The 21,387-nt window shown below is 46.0% G+C and overlaps 6 protein-coding genes across 6 annotated transcripts; 4 read left to right on the top strand and 2 right to left on the bottom strand.

Moving 5' to 3' along the window:
• Window positions 1–752: 752 nt before the first annotated feature.
• DEU56DRAFT_721236 (kinase-like domain-containing protein) lies at window positions 753–1,614 on the bottom strand (the record flags this gene model as incomplete). Its single annotated transcript, XM_041347693.1, has 5 exons — window positions 753–947; window positions 992–1,219; window positions 1,268–1,305; window positions 1,365–1,395; window positions 1,453–1,614. Coding segments are annotated over 5 exons (654 nt in total), but the record flags the coding sequence as incomplete, so codon positions are not given.
• Window positions 1,615–4,007: 2,393 nt separating this feature from the next.
• DEU56DRAFT_754287 (uncharacterized protein) lies at window positions 4,008–5,824 on the top strand (the record flags this gene model as incomplete). Its single annotated transcript, XM_041349795.1, has 7 exons — window positions 4,008–4,039; window positions 4,063–4,552; window positions 4,595–4,772; window positions 4,898–4,952; window positions 5,140–5,530; window positions 5,607–5,661; window positions 5,688–5,824. The coding sequence occupies 7 exons, from the start codon at window positions 4,008–4,010 to the stop codon at window positions 5,822–5,824; spliced, it is 1,338 nt and encodes a 445-aa protein (XP_041210610.1).
• Window positions 5,825–6,183: 359 nt separating this feature from the next.
• On the bottom strand, window positions 6,184–7,692 carry DEU56DRAFT_910573 (kinase-like domain-containing protein; the record flags this gene model as incomplete). Its single annotated transcript, XM_041357187.1, has 9 exons — window positions 6,184–6,338; window positions 6,392–6,617; window positions 6,670–6,891; window positions 6,947–6,984; window positions 7,042–7,072; window positions 7,124–7,321; window positions 7,379–7,435; window positions 7,494–7,620; window positions 7,670–7,692. 9 exons carry the CDS (start codon window positions 7,690–7,692, stop codon window positions 6,184–6,186), a joined length of 1,077 nt encoding a protein of 358 aa, XP_041210609.1.
• Window positions 7,693–8,976: 1,284 nt separating this feature from the next.
• Window positions 8,977–9,255, top strand: DEU56DRAFT_790756 (uncharacterized protein; the record flags this gene model as incomplete). The annotated part of the gene is made up of 1 exon (XM_041352625.1): window positions 8,977–9,255. A coding segment is annotated over one exon (279 nt), but the record flags the coding sequence as incomplete, so codon positions are not given.
• A 6,980-nt stretch (window positions 9,256–16,235) lies between these two features.
• DEU56DRAFT_910570 (uncharacterized protein) lies at window positions 16,236–16,815 on the top strand (the record flags this gene model as incomplete). The annotated part of the gene is made up of 5 exons (XM_041357186.1): window positions 16,236–16,328; window positions 16,379–16,442; window positions 16,491–16,574; window positions 16,627–16,685; window positions 16,735–16,815. The coding sequence occupies 5 exons, from the start codon at window positions 16,236–16,238 to the stop codon at window positions 16,813–16,815; spliced, it is 381 nt and encodes a 126-aa protein (XP_041210607.1).
• An 830-nt stretch (window positions 16,816–17,645) lies between these two features.
• On the top strand, window positions 17,646–21,067 carry DEU56DRAFT_732904 (uncharacterized protein; the record flags this gene model as incomplete). The annotated part of the gene is made up of 12 exons (XM_041348303.1): window positions 17,646–18,319; window positions 18,374–18,460; window positions 18,513–18,604; window positions 18,729–18,884; window positions 18,948–19,133; window positions 19,184–19,278; window positions 19,331–19,444; window positions 19,497–19,799; window positions 19,877–20,125; window positions 20,177–20,392; window positions 20,446–20,591; window positions 20,650–21,067. The coding sequence occupies 12 exons, from the start codon at window positions 17,646–17,648 to the stop codon at window positions 21,065–21,067; spliced, it is 2,736 nt and encodes a 911-aa protein (XP_041210606.1).
• Window positions 21,068–21,387: the final 320 nt, after the last annotated feature.

Raw genomic sequence — 21,387 nt, 5'->3', positions numbered from 1 at the left:
ATCAAACCAACTTCTGACTCGGGCAATTAGTCTGGTGTTGGAAAAAGGTATCTCTGCGCGAAAATGTCTTCCCGCAGTTGCAGGAGTGCACAATCCCCAGATGCCACTCTTCGACATGCCTTGAGAGGGATTCAATGTGGAACTCCTCATTACAGTGATCCCATTTGCACGTGACGGAACTGTTTGGGCCGGGAATTCTAATAATAATTCCGTGAACTTCACGAAGGTGAAGTGCCATGTTGTAGCCATGAATCAAGTCATTGCAATGTGACCCATAATTAATCCACTTGCACTGAAACATCTCTGAGAGAAAATGGCCGCTCTGCGAGGGCCGGTTAGTCGTAGTGATCCACGGTCAGAAGATTGATAACTTACACGCCCGGGTGTAGTGGAGGACTCAGATATTTCAGGGAAGGGGTCGTAGAAAGGTGATACGGAATGTGCAGGAGTAATCGAGGTGGAGGTGGAGGCAGAGATGGAGGCGGAGGTGAAGGCCTCCTCCATCATCTTGGTGAAAGTTTTCAGTTCATCATTAGGGAGGGGTGATGGACTGTCGGGTGGTTGCTCTGCTTTATCCGAGTCACTAGAACTGCCGGGTGGAGAAGGTCCGGGAAAATCATCCTGCGCATCATCCGGAGGATCATCGGGCGGTCTACTACAAGAGTCTTGAAGCTCGTGTAAGTGGATGAACGGCAAAGCACCACGAAGTATGCAGCATTACCTGGGGCGGAAAATCTATGTATGACAAAGTCAAGCACTTCTTCTGCTGAAGGTCGAAGTTCGGGTTCAAATAAAAGACATTTTTGGATGAAGTCCCAATCCAAGTCTACTATGGCAGGATAACCATCGGGGCGTTGTGGTTTACGACCTTCGAGTATCATGACAGCAATGTGAAGATCCAGAATTCCAGTTGTCACCTCAGACCGAGGGAGCCGACCCGAGAGAACCTGTTCAGTCAGTCATATATCTCGTGATCGAACCAACAACTCACTTGAAGCATTATACAACCAAAAGAGTAGATATCAGCTTTCTCCAAAGGAATTGGCAGCTCACGGGCATCTTCATCCGGTGAAAGAAGCTCTGGTGCTGCATAGCGGATTGCACCTGGGTGTCTAGATGATATAGCCAAGTGCGACTGGCCGAGAAGGGGTTGGACAATGGTGGAAAGACCAAAATCAATCAGCCTTGCATGGCCCCTCTCGTTGATTAGCACATCTGCCTGCAGGTGTGTTAGCTTGCAAGAATATTTCAGTAGCTCCGAATTTACTCCTGTTATATCCCCATGCACAACAGGAACCGAGTGCACTGCACCAAAAGTACTAGGTTACTACTAGAACATCTTGAAAAGACAGATGACAACTAACGATAACGAAGTCCAGCGCTGACGTCCTCCAGCTTCCAACTTGGAGTCAGTCTTGAAAAGCGAAAGAATGCGATGAAATTCCTGCTCACCAGACGTGAACGGCCTTGGGCCTGTAGATCGTTGTGGTTAGATGCTAAGTAGGCGTTCAACGTGCCATTTGGAATCCATAAAGTCACCAAGCAGCGCAACTCTGGGATCCGTCCAAATCTTGTCGCTGTTCCCAACAACGGTACTATGTTGTTATGGCGTAGAATCCTCAAAATGCCAATTTCTCAGCTAATTTTCTAAATGATTCAAGTAGCACAGGTGTACCATCAATACGGTAGTGTCTACCACTCAACCTGTTGATTGTCTCCAAACCATCACTCTCTGAAAACCTGAACGCTTTGACTGCAACCTTATCGAGGAATGAGTGTCAGCCAGTTACATGACAAACACGAACTAACGAGGGCTGAAATGCCATCTGGATGATCATAGTTGCATTTCCAAACATCGCCAAATGCACCTCCGCTAACGTTGTTAGTAGTCGTTTTAGTAATAAAAGGTGTCAAGTCGTCTGGCAAGTCGTCTGCCCTGCAGCACGGTGAAGGAGTTCGGTACTGCGACACCGAGCACAATGTGTTCATACCTCGGATTGTCGTTCTCCATGCCTTCTCAATCAGCCTCGTAGGTGGCCGCAGTGATGGTCGCAAATCGTCGAAAAAAATGGATTAGGTTCAGGTGTGGCGTACGATCCAGGGTTGGGCGGCCCTTTGCTGACCCATACTAGATGGGCGTCTGTTCAACTTGCCAAGTTGCCGCAATGCTCCTCGGTTCTTGATGAAGTCCCCAAAAGTGAAAAGGATCCGAATGAGAACTTCGCTCACCATACACGAACGGTCCAGGATTGTTAGATCGTCATGGTTGGATAGGCATGCATTCAATGTTCCGTCTGGAATCCACGGAGACACTAAGCAGCGCAACCTAGGATCCGTCCAAACCCTACCGCTACACCTCACAATGGTGCAATGTTAACGTTATTATGGCGTAGAATTATTAAAATGCCGATTTCTTGGCTAATGTTCTGGGTCACTCAAGTACTAGTAGCATGGGTGTTCTTGGATGTATAATAGACTTATCACTCACCATGTTGATTGTCTCCAAACTATCCCTCTCCGAAACCCTGAAGGCTGTGACCACAACCTTATTATCAATCAGTGGGGCCCCATCAGCCAGTTGCATGGTAAATGTATCCAACACCGTGATGAATTAACACTGGCTGAAATATCATCCGCATTGTAATTGCATTTCCAAACATCGCCAAATGGGGCCTTAGGAAATTGCCGCATCTGTGCCGCACCCTACTCGATAATGTCTTATATGCCTCTACAATACGTCTACGTCGTACGCAACTGTCTGAAATATGATTTAAGAATAAGTAATACTATATTCCAGGTGTTTGTGTAAGGATCACAGTGGCTTTACAGTGATAGTTGTACTTGATGGGTGCGGCAGTGATGCGGTAGGGTGCAGCAATTCTGTTGTTGGGTGCGGCAGTGGCTGTGCACTACCGCACCACTGCACCGACACCAAACCACCCTTCTTATTAAGTCCACTTGCAGCATTAATAGTAAAAGGTGTCCAGTCGTCTGGCACTGAGTCACTGGCAGCTGCCCTGCAGCACGGTCAAGAAGTTCAGTATCGCGACACCAAGCACAATGCGCTCATACCTCGGATCGTCGTTCTCCGTGCCTTCCCAATCAGCCTTGTAAGTGGCCTCAGTGATGGTCACAAATGGTCAAAGAATGTGGATCAGATTCAGGCAATGTTACGTATAATACTCAACCCAAGGCATGTTCTTTGCGAACTCCCACTGGATGGGCGTCTACTTATCTTGCCAAGTTGCTGCAATGCTCCCCTATGCTTCCGCTGCACGCAACATCGCGCACTCCTCGAGTGCAAGTGATACCTCGTTGGTCGTGACACCTGAGCCGTCGGGCTACGGTAGTCCAAGGGTCACTGATAGCAACCGTAATTTCAATGCAGCCCCAACAGAATTCCGAATCCAAGTTTAATCATTTGCATATGTCAGTCCGAAGGTCGAAGCCTCGGGCTCCAGTGCATGAATTCGGCATCTGAGAGCACCTTGGCAGAATTCTGCCATGTCTCTACCTTTATTACACCCAGATGTGATATGAACCCACTGTCTTTGTCCCCATTCTCAATTGACGCTGTCGGTCTGTTCTTCAAATTCACTCGCTGTCCTCGAGTGAACGAGGCTCTCATAAAATAGCAGCGGAGCCGCCATCTCTACCAGTTAAGGTGGTCAAAGAAAGGCCAAGCACATCATGGACAAAGAAAAAAGAGCATGTCGTCCCAAAAATCGATTGGCATTGCATTCTTGACAGCTCTAGATCGAGTATGACTGGGATCCGCAGACCGCAAACCCATGCTATATGGATGAATCCACGTATTTTTAGTATGTTATTGCTAGTATGTGCGTCCGATGTGGCTTTTACCTCATGGACTAGGTTGGTTCAGCATCCTGTGGTACAGCTTCAGCTTTCAAAGATAGTGCCACCTATCCTCAGACCGAGATACGGATCCCGATAGAAGCACTTTCACCGATTCTCTGTATTGCTTTGCTTCGGGCGAGGCTCTCTCAATGCACATGGACGACATCACATCACCCCAAAAGTATGATTTCAGTCTTCCTGCAGCTTCTTCCTCAAGTTTCGGGTCTATGTCTTCCTCCACAGCTCTCGCAACTTTACATCCCATCTTCAGAGAAGATACCTCAGTCAACATGTGTGCACCCTTCTATGGTGCCCCCAACAACTCAACGAGGTCCCCCACTGCTGGGCATGCACGGGCAACACAACCTCCCCAATAGTTCCCTTTGTCTTAACCGCACTACGCTACCACGCAGTCGCTTTAAGCGGCACCACAAGCGAAGGGACAAATCAAGTGACGCTTCAGCACTCCAAGCCTCCGCTGTTCAGGAAACTCAACCCAAAACCCGTTGTAGGAGACGATCTGGCTGCAGCCCCGTACGGCACCATCTTCCCTTACTGGACGAAGTCATGCATACCTTCCACAGGCCGTTGCGGACCATCACACGAGGTTGCGGAATCCGCGCACTCATCGCATCGCATCGCATTGCAACGCACTGTCCGTCCATGTCCTGTCTGCATCCATCCGTCCTCACTGGTGCGTTCTCATCCTTAGTTAGTCATTCCTAACCGTTCACAGGGACAGTTACATATCAATTCCCATACACAAGGCCGCGTACCATTACTTACATGTACCTCCTTCCAACTTCGCTTGCATATGCGTCCGCTTATACGGTTCCGGTTTCTTACGGACTCTGTTATATACTACGTCGCAGACTCGTACGGACTTCACTTTCCTACATTCCCTCTCTCTGGTTGTGTGTTGCGGAGTCACTAGCTTAGTCTTACCTTGTCTTTCCTTGCTTGAGCAATCACTTGTTTGCCTTCTCATCCCACACGAACGCTCGCATCGCAGTTGACAGTTGACTATTGCTAGTCCTAGTTGAGTTCCTTTGCAAGGCGGTTTCTGCACGTCTTCGCATATACCTGGTACCTAGGTTGCTCTACCTGATTACCTGTTCTGATACCTGGTACCCTACCCGTTCGCATACCTGGTACCCTCTAGACATTCACTCGTTTCTCCACATCCGCATACCTTGCATCTCCGCATCTGCATACCTCGCATCTCCACATACCTCGCATCTCCGCGCATTCTCGCATCTCTGCATCTCCTCACGTACACAGCCGTTCTGTCTTCAGCGCATCACTTCCTTCTTCACTGTTCCCCTCGCTCATACTTGAGGAACTGCTCTCAGAGCTATCCCCTTGGGTCGACTACTATTCTCGCACCCAGCAGGATCGGTACGCTATCACTATAGCGGACTTCTACGATTTCTCCCACACCGTTCCTACACTAAAGAAGGTCGTCCAGACTCCTGAAAGCCCGCCGACTTTGATTCTCAAGCTAGTCAAGGACAACAGTCTTAATGGTGATGAAGAGGATAAATGTGGTGCGGACTTGTCTTTTGATGTGTCTTTTGATGTGGATGCAGATGCCCTGGAGGCGACTATGCGGCAGTATGATAAGTGCATGGACGTATACATTTTTTCAGGCTGGGGAAGATTAGAGTTGGGTGTATGCTAGGTGACTACTATCCTTCCGTTCCTTTATTGATAATCCATCTACGTATATATACATGTACACACATTAGTCTACAGCTGGTAATACTCACTTCATCGTATGCCGCACTTGGTATCAACACATGGGTTCGTTCCTTACATTACAATTACAGTTGAGGAGTCGCGAACCATCTCTCGAGTCCGCACATTGTTGATTTTCATCAGTGATATCGGTGACCCCAGACCAATACATCTATCCGTCCCATTAACCCGGCTCTACAGAGTGCGCGACTTCTCCTTTCGCAAGTAGTTCAGGGCCATTATTGCTGCTGCCTCTTGGGCTGCGCCCTTGCTGTGCGCTGAGCCACAGCCGTACCGTATGTCATCAACTATGTGATCGTTAAGCAGCGCACCAAGAATCACTCTGCCACAAAAAAAACTTACAGGAGATCGTAGCGTACCAGGTAGGATCGCTCGGAGGCCCTTGGGAATAAATTTCCCATCTTATGTGGTTCAACTGTAGCGGACCACATAATATTTGCACTAATTTTTTGACTCGGGGGTGGCTGATTCTCAGAGGTGATAAGCTGGAAATAGGAAAGAAAAAAATGAAAATGCGAAGATGCGAATATTCTGTTTGGACCTACTGAGATCTTTGAGCTTCAGGCTCTACGATCGAAGGTTTCGGTTCATGACTAGGGTGAACTGGTAGACTGTCGGGTGGATGTTCTGCTCTGTCCAAGTCATCAGAACCACAATGCGGGGAAGGTCCAGGGGAGCTATCATTGTATCATTGGGAAGATCGTCAAGTGGTCTAGAAGAACCTTGAAAGTCATGTAAGTGGATGATCAGAAGTATCACAAACTTGCAAGATTACCTGAGACGGGAAATCTATGCACAACAAATTCAACTACTTCGTTTGCTGAAGGTCGAAGTTCGGGTTCAAATCGCAGACATGTTTGGATGAAGTGCCAATCCAAGTCTGTTATGGCAGGATGACCATCGGGGCGTTGTGGTCCACGACCTCCGAGTATCATGACAGCAATGCGAAGATCCAGAATTCCAGTTGTCACCTCAGACCAAGGAAGCCGGCCCGAGAGAACCTGTTCAGTGAGTTTTTAGGCAAACAATTTTGTGGCTTATCCATCAACTCACTTGAAGCATTACACAACCAAAAGAGTAGATATCAGTTTTTTCCAGAGACACAAGGTTATGGACACCATCTGGTACAACAAGCTCTGGCGCTGCATAGCGGATCGCACCTGGACGTGCAGATGTCGTGGCCAAGTGCGACTGGCCGAGAAGGGGTTGGATAACGGTGGAAAGACCAAAATCAATTAGCCTCGCATGGCCTCCCTCGTCAATCAGTATATTCGCCTATAGGATTATCAATGATTAGTTTTCAAGAATGCCTGAGCAGCTCCGGGTTCACCCCTGTTATATCCCTGTGCATGACAGACATCAAGTGTACTGCACCAAAAGTAGGCTAAGTACTTGAACATCCTTAGAAGGGTAATGAAAACTAACAATATCGAAGTCCAGCGCTGATGTCCTCTAGCTTCCAATGTCGGGTGAGTCTCGAGAATGAAAAGATGAAATTCCTGCCCACCATACGTAAACAGTCCAAGACTGTTAGATTGTTGTGATTCAATGCTAGGTAGTTATTCAACGTGCCGTTCGGCATCCACGGAGACACCAAGCAGCACAACTCTGGCATCCGTCCAAATCCTGTCGCTATACCCAACAATGGTACAATGTTGGCATGGTGTAGCAGTTTCAAATTTATGCCAATTTCTGGGGTAATTTGCTGGATTGTTTACTTGAGTAGCATGGGTGTATATATCATGGCAGACCTATCACTCACCCTGTTGATCCTCTCCAAACCATCATTCTCTGAAAACCTGTAGGCCTTGACCGCAACCTTATCGATCAGTGGGCGTCAGCCAGTTGCATAGTAAATGAATTCAACACGAACTAACGAGGGTTGATTTACCATCTGCATTCAAGTAATTGCATTTCCAAACATCGCCAAATGCGCCTCCACTAGCGTGGTCCATAATTGTTCGAGTAATAAAAGGTGTCAAGTCGTCTGGCAAGTCCTCTGCCCTACAACATGGTCAAGAATTTGTTTAGTAAAGCAACGATGCGCTCATACCTCGGATCATTTTTCTTTATCATGATGCCGCTCCAATCCGCCTCGTAAATGACGGTCACGAACAAGTCATGAATGGTCAAAGGATTGGTATGGTCGTTTACTAGGGTGGTGGGCAAACTGTCCCACTTATATAAGCAAGAATCCCCTATGTCCGCTGAAAACACGACGCGAGTGTGTATAACAGAAATCACTGCGTGTTGTCCAAAAATTTCAGCGGCTGAGAAGTGGCTGGAATCTTGGGGGGTCAAAAATTTCCGCCATCTTCTCCGCCATCAACTATCCGACAGCCGTGAAAATGTCGGAAATCCAGGGGTGTTAAAAATTTTACCCACCTTGAATATCAGTCAGCTGTGAATATGTCGGAAACTTGACCCTCAATTCGCGCCGATGTTAAATATTGTTAACCACTTATCTAAGTTCCCAGAAGGATATTGGCACGTGACCATGTGACCCTTTTCATGGTTGGTTGTTTCTAGAGCCTGCAGCTGAGAATCATGATCATGAACAGGTAACAGACAGGAGTGCTAACAGAAGCGGCGAGCCTTAGCATTGAGGACGTTCTCGGCGGAGTTTGAATTTACTCTTGCTCTCATTGTCCATGTCGCCTCCCTTCACCCAACGACAGACGACCGTTGTTGCCGTGGTTTCCTTCCAGGTCCGTTAATACTTTAGGCGCCCTTTCTCCTCACCAAGTTTATAGTCGTTCTTCTGGGGCTATTCTCTAGCTTTCAGTGACACTGCCAGCCCCTATATCGGCGACCTCAGTATGCTTCTCGTCAACATTCAAACTTCCCACCTTTGACCCTTGTTCATTAGGATACTTTGCCTTGCGAAATGTACTCGACCAAACTTCTATTGGTAGTGTCAGAGTACCTGCCATTGTATTTTGCGACTTCTAGCTTATGTTCGCTGCTATCACGTACATCATATCCATCACCTCTCATTCAGAGCACTCATTTAACCTAGTTCCAGTCCCATGATCGCCATCAGTGCTGTTGCAGAACGCAGCCACTTGGGTCCTCTCCTTGCATTCGTTTTCGCTTGGTCTACACTCATCTTCCGTATAACAATATCCCCGTCGCATCCACGTACAGACTTTCAATGAGGTCGACCGGTACAGGTGTGCCATGTCTTCTCAATGAGTTCTCCTACTTACCCAGACTTAACAGCACTGAACAGACTCCATCTTGGACCGATAGGAGAATGTATGCGACTCATACTGATTCCCTCGACACACCTGAGAAGTCTAATACCACTAACTTCTCGTACACATCAATACCATCATACGTCGCATCGGACAATGTAAGTTCTCCTATCACTGTTTAAATCCGCATCTAACAGGTGAGCAGAAACCTGTTGTCTGCCGTCTACTCCTTCCACCACCTACCGCTACATTGTCCCCCGAAACGTGTGCTTCTCCGATGCTCCAATTGCCCTCAGCATACATACCTACGCCTGATCCGCATGCTACACTTAAATGGTACACTGGCCGAACGCTTGATCACATCATTGGCTATATGTGGTGGCTTCTCACAGTGGCAGGAGCCGGGTCGACCATTGTAGGGATTTTCTCCATGGTGGATTAACATGACACCCTGCGACTCTAGCACTCTGTATGCACAGCTGCATTGATTAATTAAGGCTGCTTAATATATTGTTGGGTTTTCATGATATGCGTGCGCGTGGACGACGAGGCAATTGCAAACGAAGCGACGCGAGCGGTGCAAATTATGATATTTGTGAATTTAGAAATGAATTATAATTAAAAATGATAATTAAATATAGCTGGTGAATATTAATTGCGAGCATATATATATAGTAGTTATCCAGACCCCAGATATCAGCCGGTTGATACTTAGTGTCCAGAAAGCTGGCTAAACGCTGGTGGAGAGGCAGAAAAACAGCCACCTCTCCTACGTCGGAACCTTTCGGCGGAAATCTGGCGGAGAACCAAGGCCTAGGTTAGTTTTCCGCTACCTTTCCGCAAGCGGAAATTTTAGACAACACGCAGTGAATTAACAGCAATTACAATTGCAACTACTAATACTATAAAATGTTGTAGTCTGAAGCAAGTCTGAAGGTATGTTGTTTATTTCTGGATAGCGCCGCTTTGAGAGCACGTGCTGCGTCATGCTGACAATGTATGTGCCGCGGTAGGGCAAGGACATTTCAAATTTTCATCGGCATCCAGATTCCAGACAGCTCTTCAGCAAGTCGAGAGCACTCGGCTTTCCATTTTGCTGCTACTTTCCTCACCTTGCATGCCTCCTGCAACTTACATCTTAGTGTAAGGAGTTGAGTTGACGCGGCCCAACTTGAAGGTATGTACTTTGGGAATCCACACTGGTGTCAGACGTCTCAGGATCGAGGCGCGACTCAAACACAAACAACAAAGACCTGGATGCTGAAAGAATAGACCTTTGAGTAAGTAATAAGTACAATCTGTGCTAACGGTACCTGAAAGAATAGACCAGCACGACGTTAGGAGGAAAACTAAGACTCGACTCAACCTTGACTAAGTAGACACGAGCAAGCGTACACAAATAATGGTCTCGTGACCAAACACGTTCATGACAATACCCCCTCCCTAAGGGCTGCGTCTCGCAGCCATGGCTGGTCGTCCAAGGCATCGTAAAATTTCTCGCTATTCTCTGCATGATGAGCTCTCCTCTCGTTTCTTTCAAAAAACTCTGTCTTCCCAGTTAAAGAGGTGGCGAGGAATATGATTTGGTATGGTAAAGTTTTCAAGACGCTGAAAACGAAGCTTCATCGCTGGCATGGGGCGTGGTTTAGCGGGATGAAGTCGATGAAATTGGGCGATGGCGTCAGGTGCATGTTGTAACTTCGAACTCTTCAACCATTCACGTTCTTCCCTCGGGAACCCCTTCCAGTGCACCAAATACTCCAACTGGTCCCTTTGAAGACGAGAATCTAGGATTTCCTCGATCTCTTGCTCCTCGTAGCCCTCAATCAAGTCTGGTGGTGGTGGCAAGGTATTTTTCTGTGAAGGGAATTGAGCGGGGACATAGGGGAAGAGTACACACTCGTTGAACACCGGATAGATCGATTTCCATGTCCGAGGTAAGTCCAGTTTAAAGGATGATGCACCATGTTTTGATAAGATTCGGAATGGACCGTAACATTTATCATCGAGTTTTTTCAGCGGGCGGTCGGATGAGATGTGAGTAGCCTCTAGCCACACCTTGTCTCCTACCTTAAACTCATGCGAAGGGCTTCGTGTTCGGTCATAGTACCGTTTCATATCCTCAGTTGCTTTCCTTAACGCTGACTCTGCTTCTACACGGGTCTTCTTCATGTGATCAGCAAACTCTTTCGCAGCTTCCACTTTGGCTTCTCGACGGTGTTCGGTACCCTTCCATGGATGACGGCCGCAATTCAGGAAAAAGGGTGAGTATCCAGTGGAGGTTTGGGCTTTATCGTTGTATGAAAATTCCGCTAATGTTAACCATTCGTTCCAGTTGTTCTGATGGTGATTAGTGAAGACTCGAAGATAATGTTCGACTTCTTGGTTCATATGTTCCGTCTGACCGTCGGTTTGTGGATGGTAAGCTGTACTTGAGTTTCCGATTATGCCTAATTGCTGATAGAGTTCTCGCATGAAAGCAGATACGAAGTTCGACCCTCGATCGCTAATGACTTTTCGCGGTAACCCATGATGTTTAAAGACATGATCACGCAACATCCTGGCCACCCCTGACGATGAGATCTCAGTGTTAGCAGGTATAACTTTGATCATTTTCGTGAAACAATCAACCACCACTAATATGGTGTTATACCCTGCTGATTCAGGAAGAGGACCGATGAGATCAATCGAGATATGCTCCCACGGCTCTGATGGGATTTCGTGTGGATGGAGTGGGGCAGCTGGTTTGCAGGTTCGGGATTTCGTACATTGACAACTTTGACATCCTTCAACGTATTTACGTACGTCGGATAGGATCCGCGGCCACCAATAGTTCCGCGTGATAAGCTCATGTGTCCTGTACTGTCCCGGGTGCCCTACAAGGTGTGAATCATGGTGCTCGCGAATGATATCCTCCCGGAGCTTATGATCAATGGGAATATAAATCCTGCCCTTCCACATGATGAGGTCTTTTTCTTCTGTCCAGCTCGCTTCCTTAGACTCGAGCATTTTGTCGACGACTCGATCTCGATTGCCACGTCTCTGACGTGCGCGTGCCAGAAAATCGTTGTCGTCTGTGATCAGTTCTACTTGACGGAAATATTCGGACTTCAACATGGTGACATTCTCATTGTCATTCTCCCCGGTCTCATGGTCTGCTCGTCTCGACAGAAGGTCAGCTTTCAGGTTTGTCTTCCCGGGTTTATGGTGGAGCGTGAACTGATAATTTGCTAGCTCTGACACCCACCGAGCCTGACGACGGTTCAATTTTTGTGGCTTCCGGAAATATTGAAGATTTTGATGATCAGTCCAAATCTCAAATTCCTGGACAGCGCCCATAAGGTGATGTCGCCACTCTGCCAATGCAATCATTATGGCAAGTAGCTCACGGTCGTATATCTCGTAGTTGCGTTCTGTTTCCGAGAGCGTCTTTGATAAGAACACTATGGGTTTCCAAGTGTCAGACTGACACTGGGACAAAACAGCACCAACCGCTCGACCAGAGCTATCGGCTTCGACACGATATGGTTCATCGTCAGTTGGGATCACGAGAACAGGTGCGGATGAAACTTGTCGTTTAATTTCTTCAAACGCTCGCTGTTGCTCATCTCCCCAAAACCAATCAGCCTTTCCTGTTAGGCTCGTCAGGGGCTTTGCCAGATCTCCGTACCCGCGAATAAAGCGCCGATAAAAGTTTACAAATCCCAGGAAAGCTTGTAAGTCACGTTTCGTTCCTGGGATTGGCCATTCTGAAATGCCCTTTACTTTTACAGGGTCCATTTTGACTTGGCCTTCTGAGATGACGAGACCTAGATATTCAGTCTCTGTGACCTCAAACTCGCACTTTTCGGGTTTCAGATATAATTTGTTCCGGCAGAGAATCTCGAGTACTCGACGGGTGATTCGACGATGTTCTTCTCGGGACTTCGTGAAGATCATAATATCATCAAGGTAAATAATGACCTTTCCCTCATTGATCAAGTCCCGAAAGATATCATTCATCATACTTTGGAACGTGGCGGGCGAATTGGTGAGCCCGAAGAACATGACGAGTGGTTCGAATAGCCCTCGATTAGTTCGGAAGGCTGCCTTCCACCAGCCGTAGTTGTAGTATTAGACCTACATATTATGGCAACTACCATTCTTACCATAGACACTTTTGACGGCAATTACCAGCAGCGCAATTTGACCTAATCCATGGCATTTGTCAGGCCCTATTTTGCTGGGTGTTTTGGCTTTCACAGCCGCATTTTTTGGATTTTTGAAACTCAGCTATGTTTTCAGTCACAAATGTGTTTTCCACATTTGTCAGATGTTTTGGTATGTTTTATTCCGCAATTTTGGCCTCCAAAAGCGGAAATTCACAAAACACATCCTGTTTTGGTCACCTCCTCATGTCAGGCCTCCCCACATTATTCCCACACTCCGCATGTTCGCATTTTTAGCCACCTACTGTGGGAATTACCCCACAGCACCCAAAACATCATCCCAATATGGTATACCACATAATTATAATTATTCCCACACCCTCCCCACCTCACTGCAGCTTCACCACTACACCACAATAGGTCCCCCCTTGTATCTAAGTAGTAGTTTGGTATATACATGTATAATATTATATAATAGACCGCTTTTTTTGTCAATTTGTGTGCCTGCTCATCCTCCAGGGCCTTTTTCAAACAGGGTAGGGTACAGAACATTTTCGCATTTTTGCCCCTTTGATAGGGGGGTGTTCCAGGACATTCAGAACATATTTATGAGCATATATGAGTAGATTCCCATCTTTATTTCACCCCCTGAAGTGTCCTACATCAATAGATATAGCACATATGCAAGAAAACACAGAATATGTTCTCATGTGATTATGTCTAGGTGAACAGCCTTGTAAAAATGATTCCCAGCATCTATTTAACAATAGGAACAATGTATCAGGAGCCCAGGACCATAGGATAATTCCCTGTTGCATGGTGTGCCCCCCCTCTCCTGGTGGTTTACCTCCTGTGAAAATTTTTCCTGTAGGACCGGACCTCAATTGAGGTAGGGGGTCTATTCCTATGTATATTTGAGGTAAGTCTATCATATAGCTGGCCCAGGACACACATAGGATCCTGCTACAGGAACAAAAACATAGAAAATCGCATTTTTGACACTTTTGATGTTTTTTAGTCCCTTACACTTGCACAAATGACCAGGCTTGCTCATATATGATCAGTAGTACATTCACAAATATGTTTTGTGCCAAGGATCAGCCCTACATAGGGTGCAAATGTGATATATGATGTACAGGGGCTTTTTCTACTGATAAGAAGCCTACATAGTAATCAAGCCTGTGATAAGTAATCAAAGACCTGGGATATGTCCTATATATGCCCCTGATGATAGATTTGAAGATTTAGAAAGATCCATCAAGGACTGACTGAATGACAAGTAAAACCACATATGTATGACAAGTGACAATTGACATCTTGTCACACAAAGTTACATTTATATATGATACAGGTCAAATATTTCATTAACAATATGTAGGATACATTGTAGACTACTAAAGGAACATATACTACATACTGCCCTGAGGTTGAAGGGTGGTGGAAGGGATGTGGTGTATATCTGAGTTGACCTAGCATTAAAATGCTACTATTGCTCAACTGACCATTTTCGATGTTTTGGGTCTTTGAACTTTCCCACACTCAATTTTTTATCTATTTCACTTCCTCAGCACTCAATTCTTGTAGGATTGTTCTGTACATTTAGGACTATGATACTGAGTATATTTGAAATCTACTCCAGGTGTCTGATTATTAAATTTCGATGTATTGAAAGTATGGGATCCTTATCAGTAGAAATAGCAAGTATTCACACTAACTCAAACCTCTGGCCTATTTTGAGCTGATCCTTGTCACAAAAAGCAAGTATATATACTATGATAATGATATATGAACAGGTTGTATTATTTATGCAAGTGTAAGGGACTAAAACACATCAAAAGTGTCAAAAATGCGATTTTCTATGTTTTTGTTCCTGTAGCAGGATCCTATGTGTGTCCTGGGCCAGCTATATGATAGACTTACCTCAAATATACATAGGAATAGACCCCCTACCTCAATTGAGGTCCGGTCCTACAGGAAAAAATTTCACAGGAGGTAAACCACCAGGAGAGGGGGGGCACACCATGCAACAGGGAATTATCCTATGGTCCTGGGCTCCTGATACATTGTTCCTATTGTTAAATAGATGCTGGGAATCATTTTTACAAGGCTCTTTACCTAGAAATAATCACATGAGAACATATTCTGTGTTTTCTTGCATATGTGCTATATCTATTGATGTAGGACACTTCAGGGGGTGAAATAAAGATGGGAATCTACTCATATATGCTCATAAACATGTTCTGAATGTCCTGGAACACCCCCCTATCAAAGGGGCAAAAATGCGAAAATGTTCTGTACCCCACCCTGTTTGAAAAAGGCCCTGGAGGATGAGCAGGCACACAAATTGACAAAAAAAGCGGTCTATTATATAATATTATACATGTATATACCAAACTACTACTTAGATACAAGGGGGGACCTATTGTGGTGTAGTGGTGAAGCTGCAGTGAGGTGGGGAGGGTGTGGGAATAATTATAATTATGTGGTATACCATATTGGGATGATGTTTTGGGTGTTGTGGGGTAATTCCCACAGTAGGTGGCTAAAAATGCGAAAATGCGGAGTGTGGGAATAATGTGGGGAGGCCTGACATGAGGAGGTGACCAAAACAGGATGTGTTTTGTGAATTTCCGCTTTTGGAGGCCAAAATTGCGGAATAAAACATACCAAAACATCTGACAAATGTGGAAAACACATTTGTGACTGAAAACATAGCCGAGTTTCAAAAATCCAAAAAATGCGGCTGTGAAAGCCAAAACACCCAGCAAAATAGGGCCTGACAAATGCCATGGATTAGGTCAAATTGCGCTGCTGGTAATTGCCGTCAAAAGTGTCTATGGCAAAACTGGTAGTTCCCATTTTACTAGGTCTAATACTACAACCAGGGGTGGTACCACTCACTGGGGAAACGACAAACTGCCCAGACTCTATCTGGATGTGGATGAGTCGTGTATCCAGACACAAACTGCGCCTTATAATGTATCTGTACACAAACCAGACTTGAGTAATTTGGAGGTCGTAGTTGTTTGACTTTGTAGAAAAACAGACCCGTGGTTAGAAACGACACGGTGTAAACAGACCCAAACTAGACCGCAGACACACGTTCTCACCACCAAACCATACATGTCCAGGCAGCATTCTAAACCAGACACTAACCATGGTACAGGCATTCTCGAAAGATGTATCCCAACGTCGAGATAGCCCAAAGGGTCAAATCACCACAAAAATCGTTAAGTCTTTTATTTACTACCTACTTCACATCTGAATCATGCTCATGTTCGAAGACAACACCATACGCCTCGAAATACCTCTCAAGTACCCAGAAACGATACGGGTCACATTTATTCCAGACGTACCTGGCCCCCTTGTATGTTTTTTTTTACTTACCATCAAAAAATTACCGTCTCATCTTGCTAGACAATTGAACTCATACCATCCACTTGCACTTGCACAAAATCTCCTGAGACACCCAAGGAAAAAGGTATATGCACATATTTTCAGTGTCAGATGTTGCTGATATGTTTTCTAGCGCTTCCCCAACACCCGCGAACATTCATTGGTCCGGGAATTGACCACTCTCCTGTGAAACCACCTGTCGCCGCAAAACACATCGGTAACATTGTTTTCCATCCTCCGAAATCACATCGCTGACCTTCCTGCCCCAGATGATAGCGTGACGGAGCCGGAGTCCAAAGTAGAGCAAGGAGATGCTGCGGCAGACAAGGTTTGTTGCTATACAAATATTACTACGTTCTGGCTGATCATTTTTTCAGACTGTTGTAAATACGAGTGTTGGCGTCAAACGCCCTGGCAGTCCCCTTGTGTCGCACAAATCCTGTATCACTAAATACTAAATGTTCTATATGTATGCGAATCAAATGCGAATGAGACGAAAAATGAAAAAAGACCACGTGATTTTCGACGCGTCGAAACGTCGCAGCGCATCACCAGCCTGAGCTTGCCTTAGCTTTATCCCATCATTTGTAAGCCCCTTTGCCCTCAACACAGCTCATCGGAATTCTCCCATCAAATGCGACAGAAGAGATGTCACTGCCAGGCTTTCAGGTGCAAAGGAGCCCTCATAGAAGAGCACACTGCGCGTGCTCATGCACGGCGTGATCTGCGAGAACAAACTGTTGCATCGCAGGCCCAATTCAAGCGGGTCGGAGAACAGTTTGTGCCAAGTGCTGCACTGGACACTGGGCCAGTTCTTCGTGGATATTCGGTCCCTTTGCATGAGCCGCAGGCTCTGTTGTCTCCCGATGCTCAATTTCAGGACCCACATCGTATTTCAGAATCCCCTGTCGAACAGGAAATGCTAGACTACGGTTTTTTGACTGGAGAAGACGTGGACCTCATGACTCACAGAACCGCTCTGCCCAATCTTGGACCAAATTTCCATAGCCCTGAAGCCTTGCTCGATGCTGTTGAACATTTCAGCGCATATAATGCAGCTACCAGTTCAGGCACACGTCCCCTCACCTCACATGAAGCGCATCACATCCTACCTCACCCAGAACAGCATGAATTAAACCGGCAGATCGAAAATGCTTTTGAAGCGATCCGAAATGAAGATGACGGTCAAGTTCTAGAGCATGAGCATGGTTTCGATGACCTAGACATCGACGTTGATGGAACATTTGATGATCAAAACGAGGACGACGACAATCTCGTAATAGCTCCCATGGATCCAGACGAGGATGACCCCGATCCATTCATGCCGGAGGACGGTTTCAACTCAGCACACGACAGGGACCTTACAGATGTTGCCCCTCATCTGATCACGATATATGCGCTGGTCTCATGGTTACACCTACAGTTCCATCTTCCACGAGCAGCGTGCAACGCTTTACTGGCTATTTTCGGATGTATCCTCATGGCCCTATCTCCAGCAATTGACACTCCTTTCATCACACTGCAATCAAGCCATCGTGTTCTGGGGGTCGAAAAGAGCATTTTTGTCCTTTCGGTATGTCCTACATGTTGTGATGTCTTCCCCCCTGCTGGATCCACGAAATCACACGACATTTGCACGCTTTGTGGAGTGGATCTATTCCTTCCAGATGCAACGAAGTGCGGAAACCAGCGTGCTACGAAAACACCGATCGTAAAGTACCCATATCTTCCTATTTCTGATCAGATCAAGTCGCTACTAAGGATCCCGGGCCTTGAAGCATTGCTAGATGGCTGGCGCTTGAAATCTCGCACACCAGGCGAGTATATAGACATCTTCGATGGGGATATGTGTCGGACCCAGCTCAAAGACCCCGACGGAGCACCTTTCTTTTCGAACCTTGCGCACGAGAAGCACGGTACACACGGTGAACTTCGTATAGGTGTTAACCTAGGTGTTGACTGGTAAGTCACTGGCACGTAACTGTGAACTATAAATCACTATTAATACATATCTAGGTTTTCATACATCCGGAGCAATATCGCACCATCGCATTCGTCATGCCCTACCTCATTTTCCATATGCAACCTACCGCCAGAATATCGGTGAGTGTTATCTATTTTCATTGAATATACTAGTACTTAATTGTAGTCCTAGCTACCGAACATCAAACCTAATGTGCACGAGCATCCTACCAGGCCTGAAGGAACAGAACCCAGATCAAATTCAGCGCTACCTTCGAACCAATCGTGTCCGATCTGCTACGCCTTTGGAAGTTTGGTGTTAAGGTTCCAACAGAATCTTGCCCTGCAGGTGATTTCATCTTTTGTCATCAAACTTTTTAATGCTGATGTGGTATATATGACTCTTCAGGTCGTGTTGTACGTGTTATTCTGGTGGCGGTTGTTTGTGATAAGCCCGCAGCACACAAAATAGGGGGTTTCGCATCCCATTCACATACGTGTTATTGCACAGCTTGCTGGATAACATCCGCTCACAAAGCTAAACCTCAGGCATTTGAGCAGGACGGTGAGTCCAAGACTTAGAGAATATTGTATGGTAGTACTAGTCTGATCATGCCTTGAACAACAGCATTTCGACCACGAACTAATCAAGAACAGCGTGAACTAGGCGAACGCTATCGAAAGCTAGATAATCCAGCTGCACGCAAGAATTTCGTAAAGGAGTTCGCCACACGATACACGCAACTTGCTCGACTTCCTTATTTTGACCTCGTCAAGCAGATTGTGATAGATCCGATGCATAACCTCTTTCTTGGTACGTCTTGCTACAGTTTCAGTTATTTGCGTGATCTTAATCGTACTCAGGGCTCGTCAAAACACATTTTTATAATATCTGGGTGCAAACCAAGATACTACGTGCCAATCACGAGCTACAAATATTCCACGAAATGCTCGCTGATGTACTCTAGGTGTCTACCTCATACTATTACAATAGCTCACCTCTTTTCTCAGTTCATAGTTCCGGGGTCGTGCGGCAAGCTTCCAACCGACATAGGGATGCCGTTCGGTGGTTCTCTCACCGCCGACCAGTGGCTACTCTTGGCTACCGTCTATGGACCGATAGTTGTAAGTGGACTTTATGTTTCAACATACATATAAACTTACAGTTCGCCTGCAGATCCCCCAGCTCTGGAGTACATGTCTTCCCTCGGATGCTGACGACGAAGTCCTTCAACAGCGTGTTGCACTAATCAAGAGAATCGAAGCCGATAAGGATGTACAGGCGAACCGTAAGGCTGACGACAAGAAGGCTTTAGCTGAGGCCAAGAAGCAAGGCAAGGATGCACTAGAAGATGCCAAATCAAAGATAGCGCAAGAGAAGCTAGCTGCCGCCGAAGCGAAGAAACAAGCAAAGTTACAAGCGGCACTCACCAAACAGGCGGAAAAAGAGAGGCTGGCCAAGGAAAAGAGCGCTAGAAAGGTAATTATATATTTGAACTTATTCTTGCTTACTGATTATTCCTCTAGGGATCTAAAAAGCGCAAGGCTATATCACAGATCGTTGATGATCTGTGTGAAGGCAGTGCACGACCTCCTCCTCCTCCCCCTCCGCAATCTGCAGGACCTACTCAGGCAGACGAAGCCAATGATCTAGAAGACGCAAAATTTTCACTTCATCCTGATGATCCAGCTAATTTTCTGAAGCTGTCTGCAGCACTCCGTATCTTGATTCAACGAAAGTTATCGGATGACGATATTGATCGTGCAGATGCTTTGATACGAGAGTACAACGTGGAGCTCATACACGTAAGTCGCTGAGTGTTCATTAAACCCTGTTGCTCATAAGGTTGTATATAGCTTTACGGCTCTGGTGTTATCAAACCTAACCATCATTTCGCTACCCACATCAGCGCCTGTTGTCGCAATTTTGGCCCCCTGCACGACTTTTGGACATTCTTATTTGAGCGTCTCAATAAGGTGTTGAAATCATTCAAGACAAACAATCACGCGAACGGCGAGCTCGAAACGACATTTTTCCGTGAATTCCAAAGGACATGTGAGATCGGGAGACTGGTAAGTAAGATCGCAAATGAATTGATATTATTATACTTTGATCTGTTATCTAGACATACACTTTACAAACCTATCCTGAAGATTCACTTCCTCGTCAAGCCGCTATGCACATGCTCAAGGCCACCAATGAAGAACGAGGTACCGTCGCAGGGCTCACAGCCTTAACTCGGGATCTTGACGATACGAGCGCTGATGGTGAGTTTTTTTTATTGTCATCACTGTTTAAACAGCTTCTAATTTACGTTACCATTAGCTAGTCAGATGTATACTTTAAGCCCTCGTCACCAGACAAAGCAAATGTCGTCAGACACATATCGACTACTGGCCCGCACTATTTGCATTCGGTTTCCTCTTACACCTGTTCACTGCTGCTATGATGCTCCTATTGTCCCTCACAGCATTCCCTTAGATCACATGGCCGTCTTCTTCGACTATGTTGTCATTCGTGGCAAGCGCTACAATGTGTCTCGTACCACCGGCTCAAATAACTCTTCATTTGTGCATGTTCTCATCCCTCAGACTGACGCCGCTCCAATACATGCATATGGTGAGGTCCTAGAAATTTTTCAGTACACGCAGAACTTCCATGGTGTTGGCAGTCCAATGTGGTTTGTCCGCATGCGTTGGTTTGTCCCTTGGACAGGAGAATGCGAAGATATTTGGAGAACCTTGTGAGCGCATTCAAACTCTACGAGTGTTACGCTGAAAGCGTAGACTCAGGTAAGAGCTCTGTACTAAGTCTCAACGTGAGACGAAGATAATGCAGAGGTTCGTTTATCGTTATTGTTTGGGTCAAAGCTTGGTGACGAAAGTCGGCAAGCGAAGACAAGACTAATTGTATCGATCAAGTAAAGGCACTAAGACGAAGAGTCTTGAGTGAAATCGTATACGAGAGCTGTCTTGCTCAAGGAAGGTCTATCAGAATACTGAGTAGATTCAAGTTAAAGAATACAAGGCAAGACGATCGACTACTTATAGGTAAAGGTCAGTTCAGG

This window comes from Suillus clintonianus (genome assembly GCF_016758775.1).
Source record: "Suillus clintonianus strain FC179 chromosome Unknown DEU56scaffold_20, whole genome shotgun sequence".
Lineage (NCBI taxonomy): Eukaryota > Fungi > Basidiomycota > Agaricomycetes > Boletales > Suillaceae > Suillus > Suillus clintonianus.
Note: the sequence above shows the minus strand (reverse complement) of the source record. Positions and strands in the feature narration are given on the sequence as shown.